The sequence below is a fragment of the Acipenser ruthenus genome, chromosome 19 (genome assembly GCF_902713425.1).
Source record: "Acipenser ruthenus chromosome 19, fAciRut3.2 maternal haplotype, whole genome shotgun sequence".
In the NCBI taxonomy this organism is placed as follows: Eukaryota; Metazoa; Chordata; class Actinopteri; order Acipenseriformes; family Acipenseridae; genus Acipenser; species Acipenser ruthenus.
The window spans coordinates 814,109-833,563 of NC_081207.1; the positions used below are offsets into that span (position 1 = coordinate 814,109).

The 19,455-nt window shown below is 44.4% G+C and overlaps 1 protein-coding gene across 1 annotated transcript in view; it reads right to left on the minus strand.

Annotated features, from left to right (window-relative positions):
- Window positions 1-409: 409 nt before the first annotated feature.
- Window positions 410-19,455, minus strand: part of LOC117424640 (cytoplasmic phosphatidylinositol transfer protein 1-like) — a 49,221-nt gene continuing 30,175 nt past the window's right edge. Inside the window, exons 3-9 of the mRNA XM_034041220.3 lie at window positions 16,089-16,177; window positions 15,491-15,498; window positions 13,319-13,390; window positions 11,053-11,148; window positions 8,215-8,370; window positions 7,273-7,336; window positions 410-3,688 (exon numbers count right to left, since the gene is read on the minus strand). Of these exons, the coding sequence (XP_033897111.3) occupies window positions 3,357-3,688; window positions 7,273-7,336; window positions 8,215-8,370; window positions 11,053-11,148; window positions 13,319-13,390; window positions 15,491-15,498; window positions 16,089-16,177 (817 nt within the window). The 3' untranslated portion in view covers window positions 410-3,356. The remainder of the gene's footprint in view (window positions 3,689-7,272; window positions 7,337-8,214; window positions 8,371-11,052; window positions 11,149-13,318; window positions 13,391-15,490; window positions 15,499-16,088; window positions 16,178-19,455) is intronic.

A 19,455-nucleotide genomic window follows, 5' to 3' on the forward strand; every position in this document is an offset into this window, starting at 1 on the left:
AAAGGGAGGACATAGATATTCCTTACAGTGGATGTGGCCACTTTATTAGGAATGGGGTCGATCCACGAGGGATAACTCCCTGTGCATTGGTCCGTTCTGGTCGATCTAGCTTGCTCACAACCTGCATGCAATGTGTGGGTTACTGTGCATGTCAACCACAGACTTTCAGATCGCACAGTCCTCTGCAGCCATCGTCTCCCTGATCAGTAGGTGTGGAACATTTCTTATAATGTGCCAACGGACGTGTGAGTCCACAACCCCTAACCCCTGACCCTGACAATATCATTCTATATATATATATATATATATATATATATATATATATATATATATATATATATATATATATATATATATATATTGGGATGTTGGCTCTTTTGAGCAAAATCTGATATGTAGGTATGGGCAAGGTGATTGTATAAAAAAAACTCAGGTCAGATTGCATTTCACTTTATTTACTACAAGATGTAAGAAAGTGGAAGATAATAACAAAGAAACACAAATCTATAGAAACAAAACAGACTCTCGGGAGCCTGACACAGAGTGGCACTTCTGAAGAAACACAGAGTGGCTTTACATTCAAAAACTTGGTCCTTTTAAATCTGAAACGACAGTGGTGCAAAACGAAAAAAAGAAACAGCAAACCTAAGAAAAATGTCATGGAATTCAACAGAAAATAGTAATACAAAAAAAAATATTCTTTTTTAAAAGACACCCTAACGAGTTTTCAAAGCCAACTCTTCCGTTTAAATGAAGCCCAGCTTCCAGTTGTTGCTCCTCTTCCCTGCTCTGAGAGCGGACAGGCGTGCAGGAGGGTGTCGAGGGGCACAGTGTGATTCAATGCTGGCCACTGAAAGGTCTTCCAGCTGGTGTTCAGGGTTCAGTTACTGAACCTGGTTCAGATATGGCCAGCTTATTTTACAGTGGTATCGTAAAAGGTTTGAGGCTACACAGCTTGAAGAAGGTACATGAAAAACAGGAAGTAGTTTATACAAAGGTATGTTACAGATTTAGTTTACAGATTAAAAGATACAGCATCGCATGCAGAGAGGCACTGAGATAAGAGGGACATTTTATTCCTGAAACATGCTCAGTTTAATCAAGTCTCTGCTTTTTTTTTTAAGAATGGATACTACGCAACTAGTCAACTTTGCATTCACTTTTTTATATACATCTTCGAGTGAACAAAATCCCTGCTTTCTGTTACAATGTGCAGACAATTGTTAAGGTATGGAACACTGTGCAATATTTACTTTAGCATGTTTTAAAACGGAATTCTACAAGTTCTGGGGTTTATTTGATAGGTCTACAATGCTGGCAGATCTAAATGCCACCGCACTTTTAATAATTACAATAGGAATCTTCCCTGGTGTTTTACAGCAATACACTGAAGACTGAGACTCACAACGTGCACTGTTCCATTTTTTGAGCCCTTTTTAAATAACTAAACAGATCTGTCACTGTTTAGACAAATAGACCGTCGGCTTTTCAAGAATTCACATAGGAACACAAAGCAACAATGTACTGTTTGTAGCAATGTCTGCAATATCGTGTGTAAGGTCTTGTATCTATCTAGCTGGCATGTACACAAGGCATCTCCTTTTATTATAAGAAGGCATTTCTTACCCATGGGAAGCTGCTACCCTAGAGTACATTGGCAATATCAACAGGCTTTCAAAAGCTAACGATGCACAAAGCTAAAACAACAGAGATCACACGTCAAAGGGGACAACTGGATGAAAACAAACGGATATTCTTAACAGCCTGGTGTTGTTTTTTTGGCTTGGATCAAAGGGCTTATCCCTGAAAGTAGAGATCTCAACGGGACAGCTTGCTCATCTCATACAAGCACGTCGTTTCTGCAGTTTCCTGGACTCTAGTGTCGGCAGCAGCTTCTTCTTCTCCTGCTCTCCTGAGCTTGAGCACTTTATAATAAATGGCTTTCTAGACCCGATCCAACAGTGTCTGAGAGAGCTGTCCTCTAATGCAGCTGCACCTCTGCAAAACCACTCTCTCCTCCTCACTGTCATGTTGTATTTCTAACAGGGTCTGGAACTGAGTGTGGAATGATTTCTGTGTGCATTCGGGATTCATCTTCTAAGGCACCACTGCCACCAGGAGCACAGCAATCGAGAAGCATTATTACTGACTAACTAACTGGCCCATTTCCATTTTTACAGTCTGAACTACAAACGGATTCAGATCTTGGATATAACAGCCACTGCACACACTGCTACACCCAGGACAGAAATGGCAAATGCACCAGCCTGTGTGATCTGAACACTGATCCAGGGTAGAAAAGGTTAATGCACCAGCCTGTGTGATCTGAACACGGATACAGGACAGAAAGGGTTAATGCACCAGCCTGTGTGATCTGAACACTGTGGACCGTGCATGTGTTATATAACAAATGTGTTTCCTGCTGCTGATGGCTATTTTGTGGCTATTGTTATCTCATGGTTCTTTTGCAACAGCCAGGGCAGACGCATGTGTCTGTGTGGGGGGGCAGGCCAGAGCACAACTCCTAAACATCAGCATGTCTGCCTTCCTCCAGCCTGCACTAATGCACTGGATATCCAGCTGTGAAGCCCTAAGAACTGACACCTCTCAGTCTTTCCAATGACCTTGTAACAGTGTACCATGGTAAACATGCATGGAACCATGTTTTTCTGTTTACTAAGCTACACACAGCCATGCTTTACCACACTCTATTCTTTAGCATGCTTTTACAACTCATTACTACACTCCGCTATTCTTTTACCATGGCGCACCTTTATTGGTATAAAACTTCTGGTTCACTTGTCCATAAAGAAACATTCACAGACATCAGAGAGAGACACATGTACTCCACTGGGCAAACAGCGAACACCCTTTCAAACCATTGAAACTGCCCGGTACTACCCTTTCAAAAGCTCATGTCATGTGTACATTCTACCCCACTGCATAGACCCAAGACTTGGGTGACAGGTGAGTTAAAACAGACACATACTAAATGAAAGGAACACATAGCATTTCAAAAACTGGACATGGTAATCATTTGAGAAAAACTAACGTTCACCTTTCACAGGCGGTTCAATACAGCCGAACCGGAAAACATGCTCAAGAGACTGAGCCTTTTAGAATCCCCTTCAGCAGACAGTGTGTAACAAAATGAAGAAATAAAAAAAAAAAAACGCTTTCCTCCATGCATTTGTTTCACTATCAGAATAAGGGCTAAGGTCTTTTTACTGGATGCTGATGTCCTATAAAAATAAAGGCTGGTTATCAGCACACACACACACACACACACACACACACACACACACACACACACACACACACACACACACACACACACACACACACACCCCCAGCGGTTACTGGGGGTTGGCGTCTGAGGGCTGGTGGGATGGCGAGCGCTGGGGCAGGCGCAGGGAGGGCAGGCGCAGGCGGGGCACCCTGTCCGCAGGGTCCGGCAGGGTCAGGGTCTCGGGGGCTGACTTCTTGCGGGGCCGGTCCTTGGGCACGGAGAGGAACTCAGGGGCGTCGGTGGCGAGGGGGGTGGAGGGGGCGCTGGAGGGGCCGCTGTGGGTATAGCAGGGCAGGGGGGTTTCGCTGATAGAGATCGCGGGGGGGAAGATTCCGATCTTCTTGTTGGTGGCTTCCTGAGTGGCTCTTTCGAATTCTCTCACTTCATCCATTGTCATGTCTTCGATTAGGAGAAAAATCAAAACACAAGCTACTTCAGCATGGTGAAAGTACAGTATGTAGACATTACATGATTGCACTGGTCAGTGACCAAGGCTTTCAGTGATTTGACTATACTGGCTGCTGATATAGCAAACTCCAAACACATGTCAAATGTAATGGACATGACTGCTACTTTGCTATTTAGTTTGTTGCTTTGAAAAATCTATTAATACTTCATAGAAATATACTGGTTTGTAGGGGTGGAAATAAGATTCCCATTGCATAGCATTTTAATCCATTCCTGGCTTTACTGGGAGTTTAAGACACACCTGAGTTTGTTACCTATACACTGTGGCTAGTCAAGCACATATTAAAACCTGGAATGGGTAAAAAACAATGGGAGTCTTATTTCCATCCCTGGTTAGTAAGGATGGCTACATGGGCACAGTTACTGTAGAAAGACAATATATTCCCTGTTTGTTACTGATATGTACATTTAAGGAAGTATTTGTTAAAACAGTGACATCATTCAACACCCTAATGGACATGGGCTTGAGAGATTGATTAAGGTCTATGCTGCAATGGGATTACTGAATTCAGGGGAATGGGTTCAACATGGTAAGAAGGAGTATCTAGAAGGAAAAACAGGCATTCTAGTTTGCATTAATATTAACACACTGCTTGCTGAGACATCATAATAATTGCAATCTTTCAGCATTTAGTTATCATTAATCACGGCAGGCACTGGTTATAATAAAAAAAACATACAGGTGTAAATATTAAAATAAAACAGGAATGTGGCGTCTGATATTATTAATGTACAATGGTGTGTAGCGTGTATGTCATTTTTAAAAGTTGAAACTTTTCCAAAATAATATCTGCAATACTTCCGACACAGGTGTTTGTTCTCAGACCCGAGTCACTGTTTCACCCCATTCAACCCACAGGCTTATAACACAGGCTGCTTTTATTAACCCAAAGTGGTGGCTACGGAGGAAAGGGAGGGGTGGGAGAGAGGATTATATGTTAAAAGAAATCAGAACATACGCTTGCTTTGTCACGGCTCTCTATTTCATCCAGTGAAGATGAATTTGTGGGATGCTGATCATTGCATACTTTAATGTTGGTTTGTTCATGCATTTGTTTCTCGTATTCCCGCACGTCATCCAAAGTCAAATCTGTAAAAAGTTCAAGACGTTGGCAGCTCCTGTTAGGAAACTCAAGACTTGGGGAGGAGGAGGGGCATGGGGGGGGGTGGTAGAAGGAGGTGGAAGGAGAAGCATCTTGGGCTGTGGGTGCCAGGCAGGTTTTACAGAAGGCAGGGCAGAGGGAGAGAGAGCTAGCTTCCTGACTGATTGATTGAACAAGCGAGTGAAGCTAGTCTGGAGAGATGGAGGAGGGTGTTAGCAGCAGTGGGAGAGGGTAGATCACGGCTGGTCTTGGAGGAGGCGGGGAGGCTGGTTAGTGCAGGCAGGTAGAAGCCAGCGAGCCAGATCTTCAGAAATGCCTCGCAGTATTTGAGAAGATCGTCGGCATCACCTGTGTGATGCCAGCGCAAGAAAGTGTCTGTGTGGAAATGTTTCTGACTTACCTTTCACGCACTGTAAAAAAACAAAACAATTACAGAACATGCCACCCCCCAGATTCATTGAGGAGTTAGATAGTGCTCTATAATCTAAACCAAAGTGTACATTATAGAAGGACATAGGGTCGAGATTCGTTTCAGTCACCCATACTCCCTAAGACATTTCAGGGGGGGTTCAGAGGCGACAGCTCGGAAGTCTTATCTTAAATCAGAAGATAATCCCAGTTTAGATTAAAGATCCGTTCATTTAAGAAGTATAAATAAGCATGTTATTAAAGCTCACCATTCCTCCCTATACAATAAAAGACGCCTCACAGTGCAAGCTGTGTCTGTTACTGCTTCTTCTTAGTATTATTTATTGTGCTGTATGATAAGCAGTGCCCAATCTCTGGAGTGTGCTGCATTTATTGCATGAATTTGTATTCTCATTAAAAACCCCATTGTTTCATTGTAAGTATTTACTTGCCATCATTAATAACCTCAGAGGACACGGACCACGCTGTTTCCCGTCCTCTTGCTATGTCGTATAGGTAGTAGGCTGGCTGAAACAGAGCTGGGTGCAGTCCTCTTTCCAGGGAAAGGAGGCTGGGAAGGGGACAGAGGAGCTGGGGGTGACATGCTACTTGCAGGTCACAAGAAAAGCCTTCTGTGCAAGAACAGTGTATCCCTTTATCATGGACCTGACTGACTCACGCTGTAGGCACGGAACAGAACCTGTACATTCCGATTCTAGAATGCCGCAGATAGACACACATGGTTTGTGTTAGCTTCAATAAAGTGGGACTTCTCAAGTGCTCGCACTGAGGGCTCTGGGGTCAGACCAGCAGCTGTAGGGTTGGCAGTAACATGCCATGTATTTTCTGTATACCGTATGCAGAGCTGGTATAATACTGTACATGGTATGCTATGAATGGTTTAACACAGGGCCAGTTTAAGAAGGTATTCTCTCGTGCTTCAGCACAGTCAGTAACATGATTGGCTTATTGGAGGGTTACCCTTATTGGGATTTTATAGAGAAAAAGATTTCCAGATCTTCCAATTAGATAAAAACATGCTTCAGTAACAAGAGCTTTGGCTATGTGAGATTTAGCACAGCTGTTGTAATCGGATGTGAGATTTAAACTCAAATTGAAACTTATATATATATGAGTCATTGTGAAATGAAAGGATGAGACATACGTAAGTAGAAGATCATGAAGTGGAGAGGCACTGAAACTGTGCTATATCGAAGCAAGGAAAAACAAATACCTTCAGTGTGTGTTTCTATTGGGATTTTACAGCACTGCTTTGGAAAGGGAAGTTAGTAACAGTGAAGCAAGCATGTGGTTTCACACTCAGAAGGAAAAAAAGTAGCATATTAATAGATATTAGCAAACACATCACATATATACTGGTGATAAAATAACAAACACAATATCCATACCGTTACAGTCTCACGAAGTTCTGTATGTTTTGAATCAACTGGACTATTAATAATATTAATCATAAAGAACATGTTGCTCTGTCCACCCATGCAGACACATCAGAGCCAGACACTGCTAAATCAACGACCCACCTCAGGCTGTTTGCATGAATGTTCTAGACTAGATGAATGCAGAACAATAATAAAAGGAACGAGCAGGAGTCTGACAAACTCAGGAATTACTGTATATGTGAAGAGGGGTTCCTCTATATCCTGTATATGTGAAGAGGGGTTCCTCTATATCCTGTATATGTGAAGAGGGTTCCTCTATATCCTGTATATGTGAAGAGGGTTCCTCTATGTCCTGTATATGTGAAGAGGGGTTCCTCTATATCCTGTATATGTGAAGAGGGTTCCTCTATATCCTGTATATGTGAAGAGGGCTCCTCTATATCCTGTATATGTGAAGAGGGTTCTTCTATATCCTGTATATGTGAAGAGGGTTCTTCTATATCTTGTATATGTGAAGACAATTCTTCTATATCCTGTATATGTGAAGAGGGTTCTTCTATATCTTGTATATGTGAAGACACAGTGAATCAGCACAGTGACCTACCGATCCACTCGTCCACCCAGGCGAAAGCTTGTCTGTGTCCAAGCAACAGCACGTCTCGAACAACCTGAGGGGCAACAAGAACCACACAGGGCTGAATGAACACGGGCACCATGTGTTCATAAACCCTAACCTCAACCCCAACCCCAACCCAGACCCAAACCCAAACCCAAACCCAACCCGGAACCTAACCCAACCCCAGCTCCGACCCAGACCCTAACCCAACCCCAACCGTAACCTCAATCCCAACCCCAACCCCAACCCGGACCCAAACCCAAACCCAAACCCAACCCCAACCTGGACCCTAACCAGACTCCAACTCCGACCCAGACCCTAACCCAACCCCAACCGTAACCTCAATCCCAACCCCAACCCCAACCCCAACCCGGACCCAAACCCAAACCCAAACCCAACCCCAACCCGGACCCAAACCCAAACCCAAACCCAACCCCAACCCGGACCCTAACCAGACTCCAACTCTAACCCAACCCCAACCGTAACCTCAATCCCAACCCCAACCCCAACCTCAACCCCAACCCCAACCCAACCCGGACCCAAACCCAAACCCAAACCCAACCCCAACCCGGACCCTAACCAGACTCCAACTCCGACCCAGACCCTAACCCAACCCTAACCCGGACCCTAACCCAACCCCAACCCCAACCTCAACCCCAACCCCAACCCCAACCTGAATCCTAACCTCCACCCCAACCCCAACCCCAACCCCAACCTGAATCCTAACCCTAACCCCAACCCCAACCTGAATCCTAACCCCAACCCCGACCCCAACCCCAACCCATGTTGACAGCTGAACTTGTACAAGCACTATACTATACAAGGTCCCTTTACTCCTTCACTGTTTAATATGCTTTATATGTAAGACAGACAGTGAAATATCAAGGTGTCAGTATGTGTGCTGTTGGCCCCCAATTTCACCGCACTAACCTTGTGCACAAACTGCTCGACTCGTGTCTGCAGCCCCCACACCTCGAACTTCACAGTCACCAGCTTGTAGGAGCACATGATTGGCTGCTGGCTGTCCCTCCAACCCTCCTTGAGCAGACCACGGGATGTTTTCTCAGACTTGAAATAGCGCAGGTCCTGGAACGAAGCACACAGACACAGACAAGCTTTACAGCAAGGATCAGCTACTCACACATCGCAAATGCAGCAATCCATGCAGAGTTAGGGGTGTTCACGCGCATTCCTTCTCTGAATGCTTTTCCTTCTCTACTCATAGAGTCCAACAAGTCTTCTTTTTCAGTAGCTTTTTATTACCCGGTGCATCTATTCCACTCATTGTGGGCAGACGTGTTTACAAGAAGCACACAGGAATGCTAAAGGGATGGGATTTCTTTAGAGGACTGTTCCGCTGAAGGATACGCCCTATAGAATCACGCACCACAAGGGGTTTAGTTTAACTGGAATTTGAACAGTGCCTCATTTATTATCAAAGTGGATACCCCGGTACTTTGAATAGATAACTGTGAGCCCCTCAATGCTTTCTCTCAGCGGCACATTGTCAGTAAGGATGCTCTTGCAGAAGAGACCCTGGATCAAGTCTTGTAAACATGCTGTATTGGCAGCACTGGCAATGCTGCCCAAAGGCCAGGATATCAAGGTCTGTTAAAAGCAGCAATTTCAGACAAAGTGATTTCTTACAAGCGAGCATAAAACCAGCTTATGAACCTTGTTCCTGTTACCCATTACGTCGTACGAGCCGAGCTTCCTGTAAAGGCTGCTGGAAATCTAATAATAAAAATCAAATAAAATGTGTTTCTTTAGCTGTGCATGTTTGAAACTCCTACTGTCTGTGACCACTAGACTGTCGGCACAGATATTGTGTATTTAAAAGCTGTGCTGTTTGCATCAGACATTTATAGCATCCTGATGGATCAATCTTAGTGTGCGGCATGAATCCAAAGCCATTATGGAGACAAGCGTCTATTAAAAGGTATTATCTTTTAGAGGCTTCATTGAGCTCTGGGACTGGCGCCGACACGGCCCCTATTATATCATTCAAGTTACATTATGCGATCTTCACTGGGATTCCTAGCTTTTGAGATACAGCCGAGCCCAGAGTTATTAACGGTCACAGAGGCATCTATATGTCAATTAATTAAGAGAAAGAAGTCGTGTCAAAATCTTTTTAGCATGGTAAGAGAAACAGATAAGCCTGTTGCAGTACTGGAATCAGCCCTCGCAGCAAACCTACTGAGTCACAAATTCAATTGAAAGGATGGTCCTTCTATCACCTGCACTGAAACAGTTTCCAGGTCAGTGCCGCTGATCCCTGTCTGTGACAAGCTTGCAAACGGAATAAACGGGCATCAATCCCACACCAGTGGCCAGCAGTGAAACGGGTCACATCCCTTGCTTTCTGCTGGAGACATGTGGAATGATTCTAATAAAATGCACTCCTAACTGTAACAAAGGAAAGTGTGGCTGATCGCAGTCGTTATTTTGTAGCAGTTTCTTAACATCGTTTTAAGTTGGTGTTTCCGATTGCTGCCTAACTTTGGGGATTGTGGAATCAAAGTTTAACACTAAAAAATACAAAAAGTAAAAATGCAAATGATCCACCTGATGGATTGACACATCAGCAGAAACATCTGCTGAGAGAGAGAGAGAGTGCTCCTGCTTCATTAAGATGAAAGATCTGGGTGTAAATACAAGGTCTCCTGAACCTCAAGGGCGCCTGGGTTTGTTTGCGCTGACTAATTGCGCTGTCATCTTTCATTAGTGGAACAGAGGATTCGTCTCATCCATACTAAATCACTGGACATTATTTTTCTAGTAGCAGTTTCAAAACGAGCACTGAAGCCTGAGACAGGGTTGCTTTCAAAGGAATTGATGTGACAGCCCTGGTGTGAAGAATCCTGTGGCTCTGTCAACACAGCTTTATCTCACAAGCTATTTTAAGAATGCTATTTTACATTGTGTGCATTAACCCTTTTCTAAAACGTAGTTAAAGCACTTTAAAGAAAAGCCCAGAACTGTTTCACGAATATGAAGTGTTAAATGATCTCTCAAGCCCGACTTGGCAAAGCTATGGCATGCGTTAACTTTGTAAAGAAATGAATGGGTCTTGGACCGACAACTATTTTTTGCACTGCGATGGTGCAGAATGACTGTTTAGTGCTTATACATTATTTATTGAAAAAGCCGCCCACATGAGCTCTATCACTGGCCCTCTGCCGCTGCCCACGCTGCGGGCTGATTCGTTGTCTAAAACGCTATTGATCTTGCATGATAGAGTTTGGAGTGGGCTGGTGACCAGGTTACCACAGATTTCCAATAACGCTCTTTACTGCCGCAAAGCGACCTGATACGGTTTAGATTCTTGAAAAGGAGCCTGAAAGGAATACAATAAGGCTGCATACTTGGCAAATAAAACAGAACATTCCACAGTGTTTAATTATGTCAGCCCTGGCTGTGAATGCCTCCGTCTGCTCTCATGGACACAAGCAGCTGGAACTGCACTGCATTAGGACACACCAGCTCATCGCTACCCTTGGGGTTGGGGGGGGCCAGGAGAGAGTCCCTCATCAGTGTTAAAGGTGCAGCAGCAGCAGCACATTTAATTCTGGTCAGTAGGTGGCGCTGTGTTACTGCAGCAATGTTAGCTGTCTATGTATTCTTATTTTTTCCGGTTTAGAGAAAACTCAGTAGTTCACAACAAAGTGAATTTTCAATTGACCATGAGAAGGGTCTGCACGTTTGAGGGTTTGTAAAAAGGAGCCCGGTGAGACTCTGAGCTCTCTCGCACAGCCAGGGCCCTACCTCTGACTCTTTGTAGTAGCGCTCGGGGACCTCGTCGTAGGCGATGTCAACGAAGCAGACCTCTCTGTCCACGTCCTGGGCCTCGCTGCCGAAGATCTGGAAGAAAGCAGAAGAGAAACTCCTACATTGAAGGAGGTATTTCCAGGAAGAGATATAATCCTGTGTCCTGTGACAACTCCACTGCGTTACAGTGTGATTGGGTGTACGACAAAAAAATCAAAACTACATTTGTACAACAAGTACAAATCAGCTAAGAGACGCGTGGCTAAAAAGAGAAATAGGAATTTCACTGATGTTTCTCTATTATACACCTGATCCTGCCTGAATTGTTCTTTTTGATTAGTCTGACTTATAAGAAATGCAGTCTTGGTCCATTCAATAGGGGGCAAATTGCTATGTAATAAAAGTAACCCGATAGTTCCACCTGATTGCTCTTCAGCCTACCACTTCCCTCACACACATATTGAATACTGGATTGTTCATTCAGTATTCAATCATCTCCTGTTTAATGAAGCGGCTTGTTTTTTTAAATGAACACTTTAAAAGACACGGGTGAAAACACCTGGGCTATTTTAACAATCAAAAACTGCAGCCAATCTAAATACTGCCGCGGTATAACTATAATAGTCCTGCTGCTGTTCTGCCCCTCTTACAAGCACCCCAAATTAAAAAGGGTCAGTGAACAAACAGGTTTGCACATTTCGGAGTAGTGAGATGGGCTGCTGTTCACATAAACTGCAGCAGTGTGGAGTAGTGGTTAGGGCTCTGGACTCTTGACCGGAGGGTCATGGGTTCAAATCCCGGTGGGGACACTGCTGCTGTACCCTTGAGCAAGGTACTTTACCTAGATTGCTCCAGTAAAAACCCAACTGTATAAATGGGTAATTGTATGTAAAAATAATGTGATATCTTGTAACAATTGTAAGTCGCCCTGGATAAGGGCGTCTGCTAAGAAATAAATAATAATAATAATAATAATAATAATAATAATAATAAACTACCCTTCTCCCTGTATAGCTTTTCCATGACTGTCCACTGTGGGGAGCCCTGAATCTGCTGCAGGAACAGGAAGCAGTGTGTTAAACTAGGTGATTATGTAACAGGCTCAGGAGGGTCTAGTATGGGGCTTCATTAATGTATATTGTATATAACGTTGTATATAATGTTATTTTTTGATCCCTCCATTAGGGTTTGGAGCAGAGGCATGTTGCTGCTAATGTACTGTGTTAAGCTTTGCACGTGCTGCTTGGCACGGAGGAGAAGGAAGCTACACGCAGGCACCTGATATTTGTGGGTGGCCTGATTCGTTCTAGAGTCTGCTAAGTGCATTGGACGTCCTGTTGATAGAGGAGCTCCATGGCGAACCACACTGCAGAGGGTTGCACTGTGTGAGCATTAGAAGAGGAAGCCTATGGGTAAAATGAAGATGGCATTTTAATGCTAAATGTCAAAGCTAGTTTGAGGGTTTCCTATTCTCCTGAGTGCAGTTATCTCCAGGAGAGAGGCTGACGGAGGTGTGTTTAACAGAGTGAACAGCCTGGGGTTCTCAAGGCCTCCGTGTGCTCGGGATTGATCTCTGCTGAAGGACATGCTTTCAGTTTTAAAATCAGGTCCGTGAGCACGCAGGTGTCCAGTGTTCATTCAGAGCTGAACTCCTGAAACGATCATCACAGCGCAGGTCTATACTCATGGAAACTCGCGAGTATGCAAGCTGCTGTGTAACAAAGTCTGCACTGAAATGAATAATGAAGGGCCAGCGCCTGCCCCGACTCACGTCAGCACACCTAAACAGGCATCATACCATGCTCTCAATGAGTGCCATAGCAAGCAAAGGCACATTTACACTGGCTCCACATGCAAGTCATTTTCTCTCACTCTCAGTAATGATAGGGGGGAGTCATTAGAAAGCAATACTTTCATTCAGAGGCCAGGCCTGCAGGGTGCACAGGGGTAAACGATATTACATCAGATCAAACAGCGGCTTGACTCCCATTAAAGTAAAATGAATATAAATACAGCCTCTGAACAGCCCTCCCCCACTGTCTTCAGCAGCATGAATCAGCAGCCGGACAGACAGAGATTCTTTCTGCCTGGCCTTCAGGTTAAACTGACTTTGTGCATTTTTGATGTGTCTGCTTTGCTCAGGAGCTGTGTGTTAAAGCTGCAGAGCCCCACAATCTCACTCAGCGTTATTCCATTGATTAAACCTGAGGGGGAAGTGAAGGGAAAGAGGATGAAATGCGATGTTGTTCCATTCACTACTTACGTTGTCATTGCTTCCATTGTTGTCTTCGTACTTTGTTTCTATATGAATGGAGAACTTCGGCAAAAAGGAACACTAGAAAAAACAAACAGAAAGAAAATCATCATTAAATTATGAGTGAAGTGAATGCTTCTGGTACTGTACCTGCGTTTTAAAAGCTAATTCACTGGAATGAGCAAAGGCTCTCTACCTCCCCTTGTTCCAATTCCTAGTTTTGAACCCTAAGGTTTATTTAGATATCAGCAGAGAAGCACGTTGTGGTGTGTTTTACAGGAGTATTGTTTCCGTGCACATGTAACAGGGCGGAGGCTCGGTGTGAAGCAGCTCTTGTGACGCACACTGCAAGCAAGCCTCTTAAGAGCTAGGCTGGTTTGCAGAAGCAGTTATAGAACATTTAACCTGCTCTCATCTGCAGGGTTCAGAATCTGTTACAGCAGTGCACACACAACACTGCCACTTACACACAGTGCATCACACACACACACACACAGTGCATCAACCAACACTGCCCGTTACACACACACACACACACACACACACACACACACACACACACACAACACTGCCCGTTACAAACACACACACACACACACACACACACAACACTGCCCATTACAGCACTGCCCGTTACAAACACACACACAATTAGAACGAAATGCAATTTTCGTAGAACAGTCACACTGCTAAGAATTTTAAGTGAACACTTTAGAAGACTAAATGCATTTTCTGGAGGCAACATAGCTGTGGTAATCACTGTTTATACTAACTGTTTTGAGAATGGGGTCAGTTTACCTTTGAAAAAAACAAAACAAATTCGATTGCACAGAGAGAAAAATCCACACAGTTCTGGGTCACAAGCCGACGGATGTAGACCTGCGCTGAGCTTGTCTCTTCATCACCTTGCGCCTTTGCTTATAGGAAGGGAAAGTGTGAAGAATCCTTTCCATTTCTTATGCCTGACGCCTGCAATCGACTAACTGTCAGCATGACGTGCTAAGGACGGAGGACAGCTCTATTGCCAGCCAGCAGCAGGCGTTCTTGTTTCATTTCATGTCGTCAAACCCTCCGCCCTCCCCAACCACGTTTATTTATTCTGCTACACCAGGTGATGTACACTAGTCGCTCATCCCGTTTCTATTCATGTCATAATATATTCCTAAAAGAAAAGAAGAGAAAGAAAAAAAGGGCACTTAAAATGCTGCCCATCATTGATGGCGCTTCCCAGGAAGGCAGGAACCCAAAGTGAAACAACAAAGAGCCTGAGCGTGTGCCCTTCAATGCCCCTGGCACTGCTCGGAAATGCTGGACATTAATAATGGATCCAAGGCAAAAACATCAACCTCAGAAACAAAGCAGCTGCTGGAAGCCCTGCTGTGACTGTGCAGCAGGGAGGGCCTGTCCAGGGCCTTTTTACTCTCAGACCCGGATGTGTTCCGCTCGTTCCATGGGAACTGGACCAGGTTTTTGGATCTTCTCATTGATCAGACTGGGCTGTACGGGCCAAACATGAGGTCCAGGAAAGCCAGGGGGAGCGGATCAATGAATCAGATTGTTCAGCAGGTCTGATTAAATAACTACCTTCAGAGCCCCCTGGAACCAACCACGCCATGAAACTGCTAAGAAACAACGTCTGTGCATATACATCACATGGGTATTATTTTTCAGATCCTTTGGCTGATGCACATGACTCAGCATTTGAACAAGCACATAAAAAATAAAACCGCCACCATGGCGTTGCTGTGTATTAAGAAAGACTTGTGATTGTGAAATGACAAGTGAGCAATGTGCAGCAACACTGTGTTTCAAGAGCTGTTTAAACTACCAATTTGTATGACTCTAAATTAATTAGAACACTTTGGACAGAACCTCGTGAATGATAAACACTTTATACTGGCTAGTGTACAGCGAGTGACTAAAGCTAAAAATTCAATGCAATGTTGAGATTTCCTTTTTAATTGCCATTCTGATCCGTTTGGTTACGAATGCACTGGGTGGAGGAGACAAGTCACCTGTATCAGAACGTATTCAGAATGCCGAGTAACCTTTTATACACAGTTCAAAGAGCCGCGTGGCTTCAGAGGCAACCTGTCCTCTCATTCCGAGGCTGGTCACAAAGCGTGCATTGTAAATGGGACAGGACTGAAATGGATATGAGAAGATGTCTGGTGTACTCACAGTGTACTCTGCTCCGTGTTCCTCAGCGAGGAGAGATGGAGGCGCAGGGGGAAAAGGAGAAGAGGAAGAAGGTCAGTGGGGTCGAGACAGTGGTGGATCTAAAATTTCAGACTGGGAACCAGCCTGAGGTTTTACATGAAGACACCTGAGAGACCCAGGGAGACCAGTACAGCTAGTGGTTTTCTTAAAGCCCTCTTCTTCTAACCCTGCATTCAGATGCATCACCGGTTAGATCTATTGACCATACTCCAGTACATCAGCACTTTTAAAACGATTACTACATCAGATCACATTGTGACAGGACCTTAAAAGGCATAGGAATAAACGTTTTACAATCCAGTAACCCTAGCCTCTTCGCTCCACCCCCTCATCACTGCTTAGTTCTGCCTGTCATCTCAAACCACACTCCAAACCACCCTACTACTGATCTTCACCAACTCCATGATGTCCATTGAATCGCTAGCTGCTAAATCTCTGTCTAAAAGAGTTTGCAGAGCCAATCTCCTGTACTGCAGCATCTGAGTCTCCTCTGACTGATGGAGTGGCTCTGTAATTGGTGCCAGCCCTGTATTGTGCACAGCCAGCAGCATATACTCACCTGTGATGGTGTATGGGTAATAGTTCCAGGCCTTTTCCGTTACATAGAAGATCTTGGGCACCACTGCTCTAGCCCAGCTAGGGAGTTTGCTGGAAAAGAGAGTGAAGCTGGTTAAAGACTGCCCTCCTCGGCAAGAAGCCAGTCTGAACAGCCAGCCATTCAAACCAAAACCTGGTGTCCACACAGAGCACCGCTGTCACAGAGCATCCCCCCCAGTGACACGACGCTGACAAAGAGCCAGCAGCAAGGATTGGGTACGTTTCTTTTAGTATTACTACACTGTCAAAAAAAAATAAAACAGGGAAATACTCATGGAAACTCACGAGGACTAATGTTATGGACCTATCGAGGAAGAACTATGCTGCCAGCAAGTGTCTTTCAAATAATAAGAATCGCACCGCTTCACTGAGGTTCGGGTTTTAAACAGGTTACCAAACCGTGTTGATAAAAGCCAATAAGGGCATCGCTCCTCGTGAAGATTCAGACAGAAACCAGACTGATCATACTGGTCTCCAAAGGAATATTTTCCAAGTATGAAACACCCATTAAATAAAATAAACACTAAAAACAACCTGGAACACTATTACTGGTGCGCCAGGCCTTTGTGTTTCCCCTGTAATTAATGTTGCATATCAGCAGAGCATGCGTGCGTGTGTTTGTCATTGATGTCCTGGTAATGCAAGGCAAAATAAAAGAAAGAAATAAAAACGAACAAATAAACTACACCAGCGCGCATTCAAAATGCATCTGCTTATTAAAGAGGAAATATGCTTCCCGGGTTAGTACAGCAAAGTAACAGACAAATTACTCTGCAGGCTATGAACCCTTATTTGGAACCACACAGTGCAGTCTCAGGGAGTGCTACAGTACATTACTAGGATCCAGCAGGGCAGCCTATTGGTGTGAAGACTGCTTCCTATTACTTCTAATTCATTCTACTCTTGTTATATCTTTTAGACATGGTACTGACTGAATACAAAGTATACTATAAAGATGCAAAGCACTTGAAAGTGAAGCCGCTGCTGTGAAGCTGATTGCTAATCAGTTACAGGGTTGTGTACTGAACCCCGCTGCCTGTCAGTAGTTTTGATATTGTTTTCACTCGTTTATTTCGTGCGACACGTTCCCCCAGTTCTTTAGAATATAGAATAAGTGCTGACACTGGAGTTGTTGGCTTAGGTTCACACAGTCCCAATCAGACTGTCCTCCGAGTTCAGGGCAATACAGAGAGATGACCGAGTACTGTACAGACGTCCTTCTCTTTTGAAAACCTGCTTTTTTAATGTTAAAATCTTTCCTGCGAAAACTGATCTGGCGACAGTATCTGGGGTCCTGTTAATGACGCACTGATTTTAAATAATTCAATTAATATCCTGAGAACGGATCTCCAAATTGATGAGTCTGTCTGGCTTTGCGTGTGATCATTTGGCAAAGAGGCAAGGAGTTTTTACATATCTCTGCATAGTCTGCTAATGAACTGCACGGTCCACGTCTCTGCATAGTCTGCTAATGCACTGCGTGGTCCACGTCTCTGCATAGTCTGCTAATGCACTGCGTGGTCCACGTCTCTGCATAGTCTGCTAATGAACTGCACGGTCCACGTCTCTGCATAGTCTGCTAATGCACTGCACGGTCCATGTCTCTGCATAGTCTGCTAATGAACTGCATGGTCCACGTCTCTGCATAGTCTGCTAATGCACTGCGTGGTCCACGTCTCTGCATAGTCTGCTAATGCACTGCACGGTCCACGTCTCTGCATAGTCTGCTAATGCACTGCGTGGTCCATGTCTCTGCATAGTCTGCTAATGCACTGCACGGTCCACGTCTCTGCATAGTCTGCTAATGCACTGCGTGGTCCATGTCTCTGCATAGTCTGCTAATGCACTGCGTGGTCCACGTCTCTGCAGAGGGGACCCTCAAGTCGTGGGTGAGAGTGTGTGTTTGCCTGTTAACACAACGCAGAGTGAAAGCAGACGGAGCTCCCACTCAGCAGACTTGCAGGGGGGAGAGCAGCCTGGAGGAACCTGGAAACCTGGCTCCAAAGCAGAATTTTATTTCCACGACCATGAGGAGAAGCTTGCTATCAAAAACACAAGGCAAGAATCAAAAGGACATTGATAGAAGAACGTGATAATACAGCTCGTGCAGCTACTGTATAAGAAGTAAGGAAATAGATTTTACAATTAAAAACCCACAAGCACTTCTTTAAAAGAGATCAGCAGCTGCACGGAGCACATTATACTCTTGGTTAAAAAGCTCAATCGCTGCACTTAGTGAGAGACAACGTGCTCCTACAGAAAGCGGTTGGTTTGGGGCATTGCAGTCTCCACACTCAGCAACCTGTTGCTACGGCTTCGGTATCTCACAGCAGATGGTGCTTTAGCAGCACACCCGCATCCCCCCCCCCAGAAACCCTGCTGCACAAATTGTTCAGTACAGCTAATAGGCAAGCATTTGCTAATGGTGCAATCATGGAAAATTACAGCTTTCAGGAAAGGACTCCGAACTGAGATAATGATTTAAAACAGCATTTCCAGTGACAGTCTGCATTCACCTCACAGAACAGCAACAAACAATAATGACTTCAGTACAGCTCAGCACACTGGGGACATCTAACACTGACGCCTCATTACTGTGGCTGTGGTCTCGTAAAGGCGTTTTCCCAGGGGGTCTGCAATCCCTGTAACCTGTGTTCCAACCGTTCTGCCCTTTATGAGCTCCAGTGTCTCTTTCACTACTTCCCTTCCTTGCTGTGCAGTTCAGAGCCCCTGTGCTTTCTGCTGTCTTTCTAGTCTTGCATCTTTATAGAGGAAAGCAGATCAATCGGTCTCTCTCTCTCTGTCTCTCTGGTACAAAGCAGAGCTCTCAGAATCATGTCTACGCCTCACTGCACCAAACACTGTGGGCTGAACAAAATAATTTTATTAACTTAAAACCCTGGCTACCTTTTGTCTTTGTGGATGCTGGTAATATCTATGTAAGAATAAAATGTTGTTTTGTTTTTTCCCCCATTACCAGATATTAATAATCCCTGCCAATTCAGACTGTCAATAAACTAGTCCAATTTGTTTTGACATTCTTAAACTGACACCTGCAGCTTCAAGACCGAGCAGCACTAACATTTTATAACTATTAAAGCCTGAGGGAGCCTGATCCTTTGCTAGTTTGAATTAATTTAATTTGTAATGTATCTCTTCCTCTTTCTGCACCCCAGTCTTGCATTGCTTCAGCGGTAATGGATCTGAAAAGCAAACCAGGGGTACAGAAAGATGAAGAGACATATTAACAAATGCAATTCATTAAATCTAGCAACACTCCTTAGTGCGTCAACAGATTTAAAAATGTTAGTCTGGAAGCTGCAGGGCAT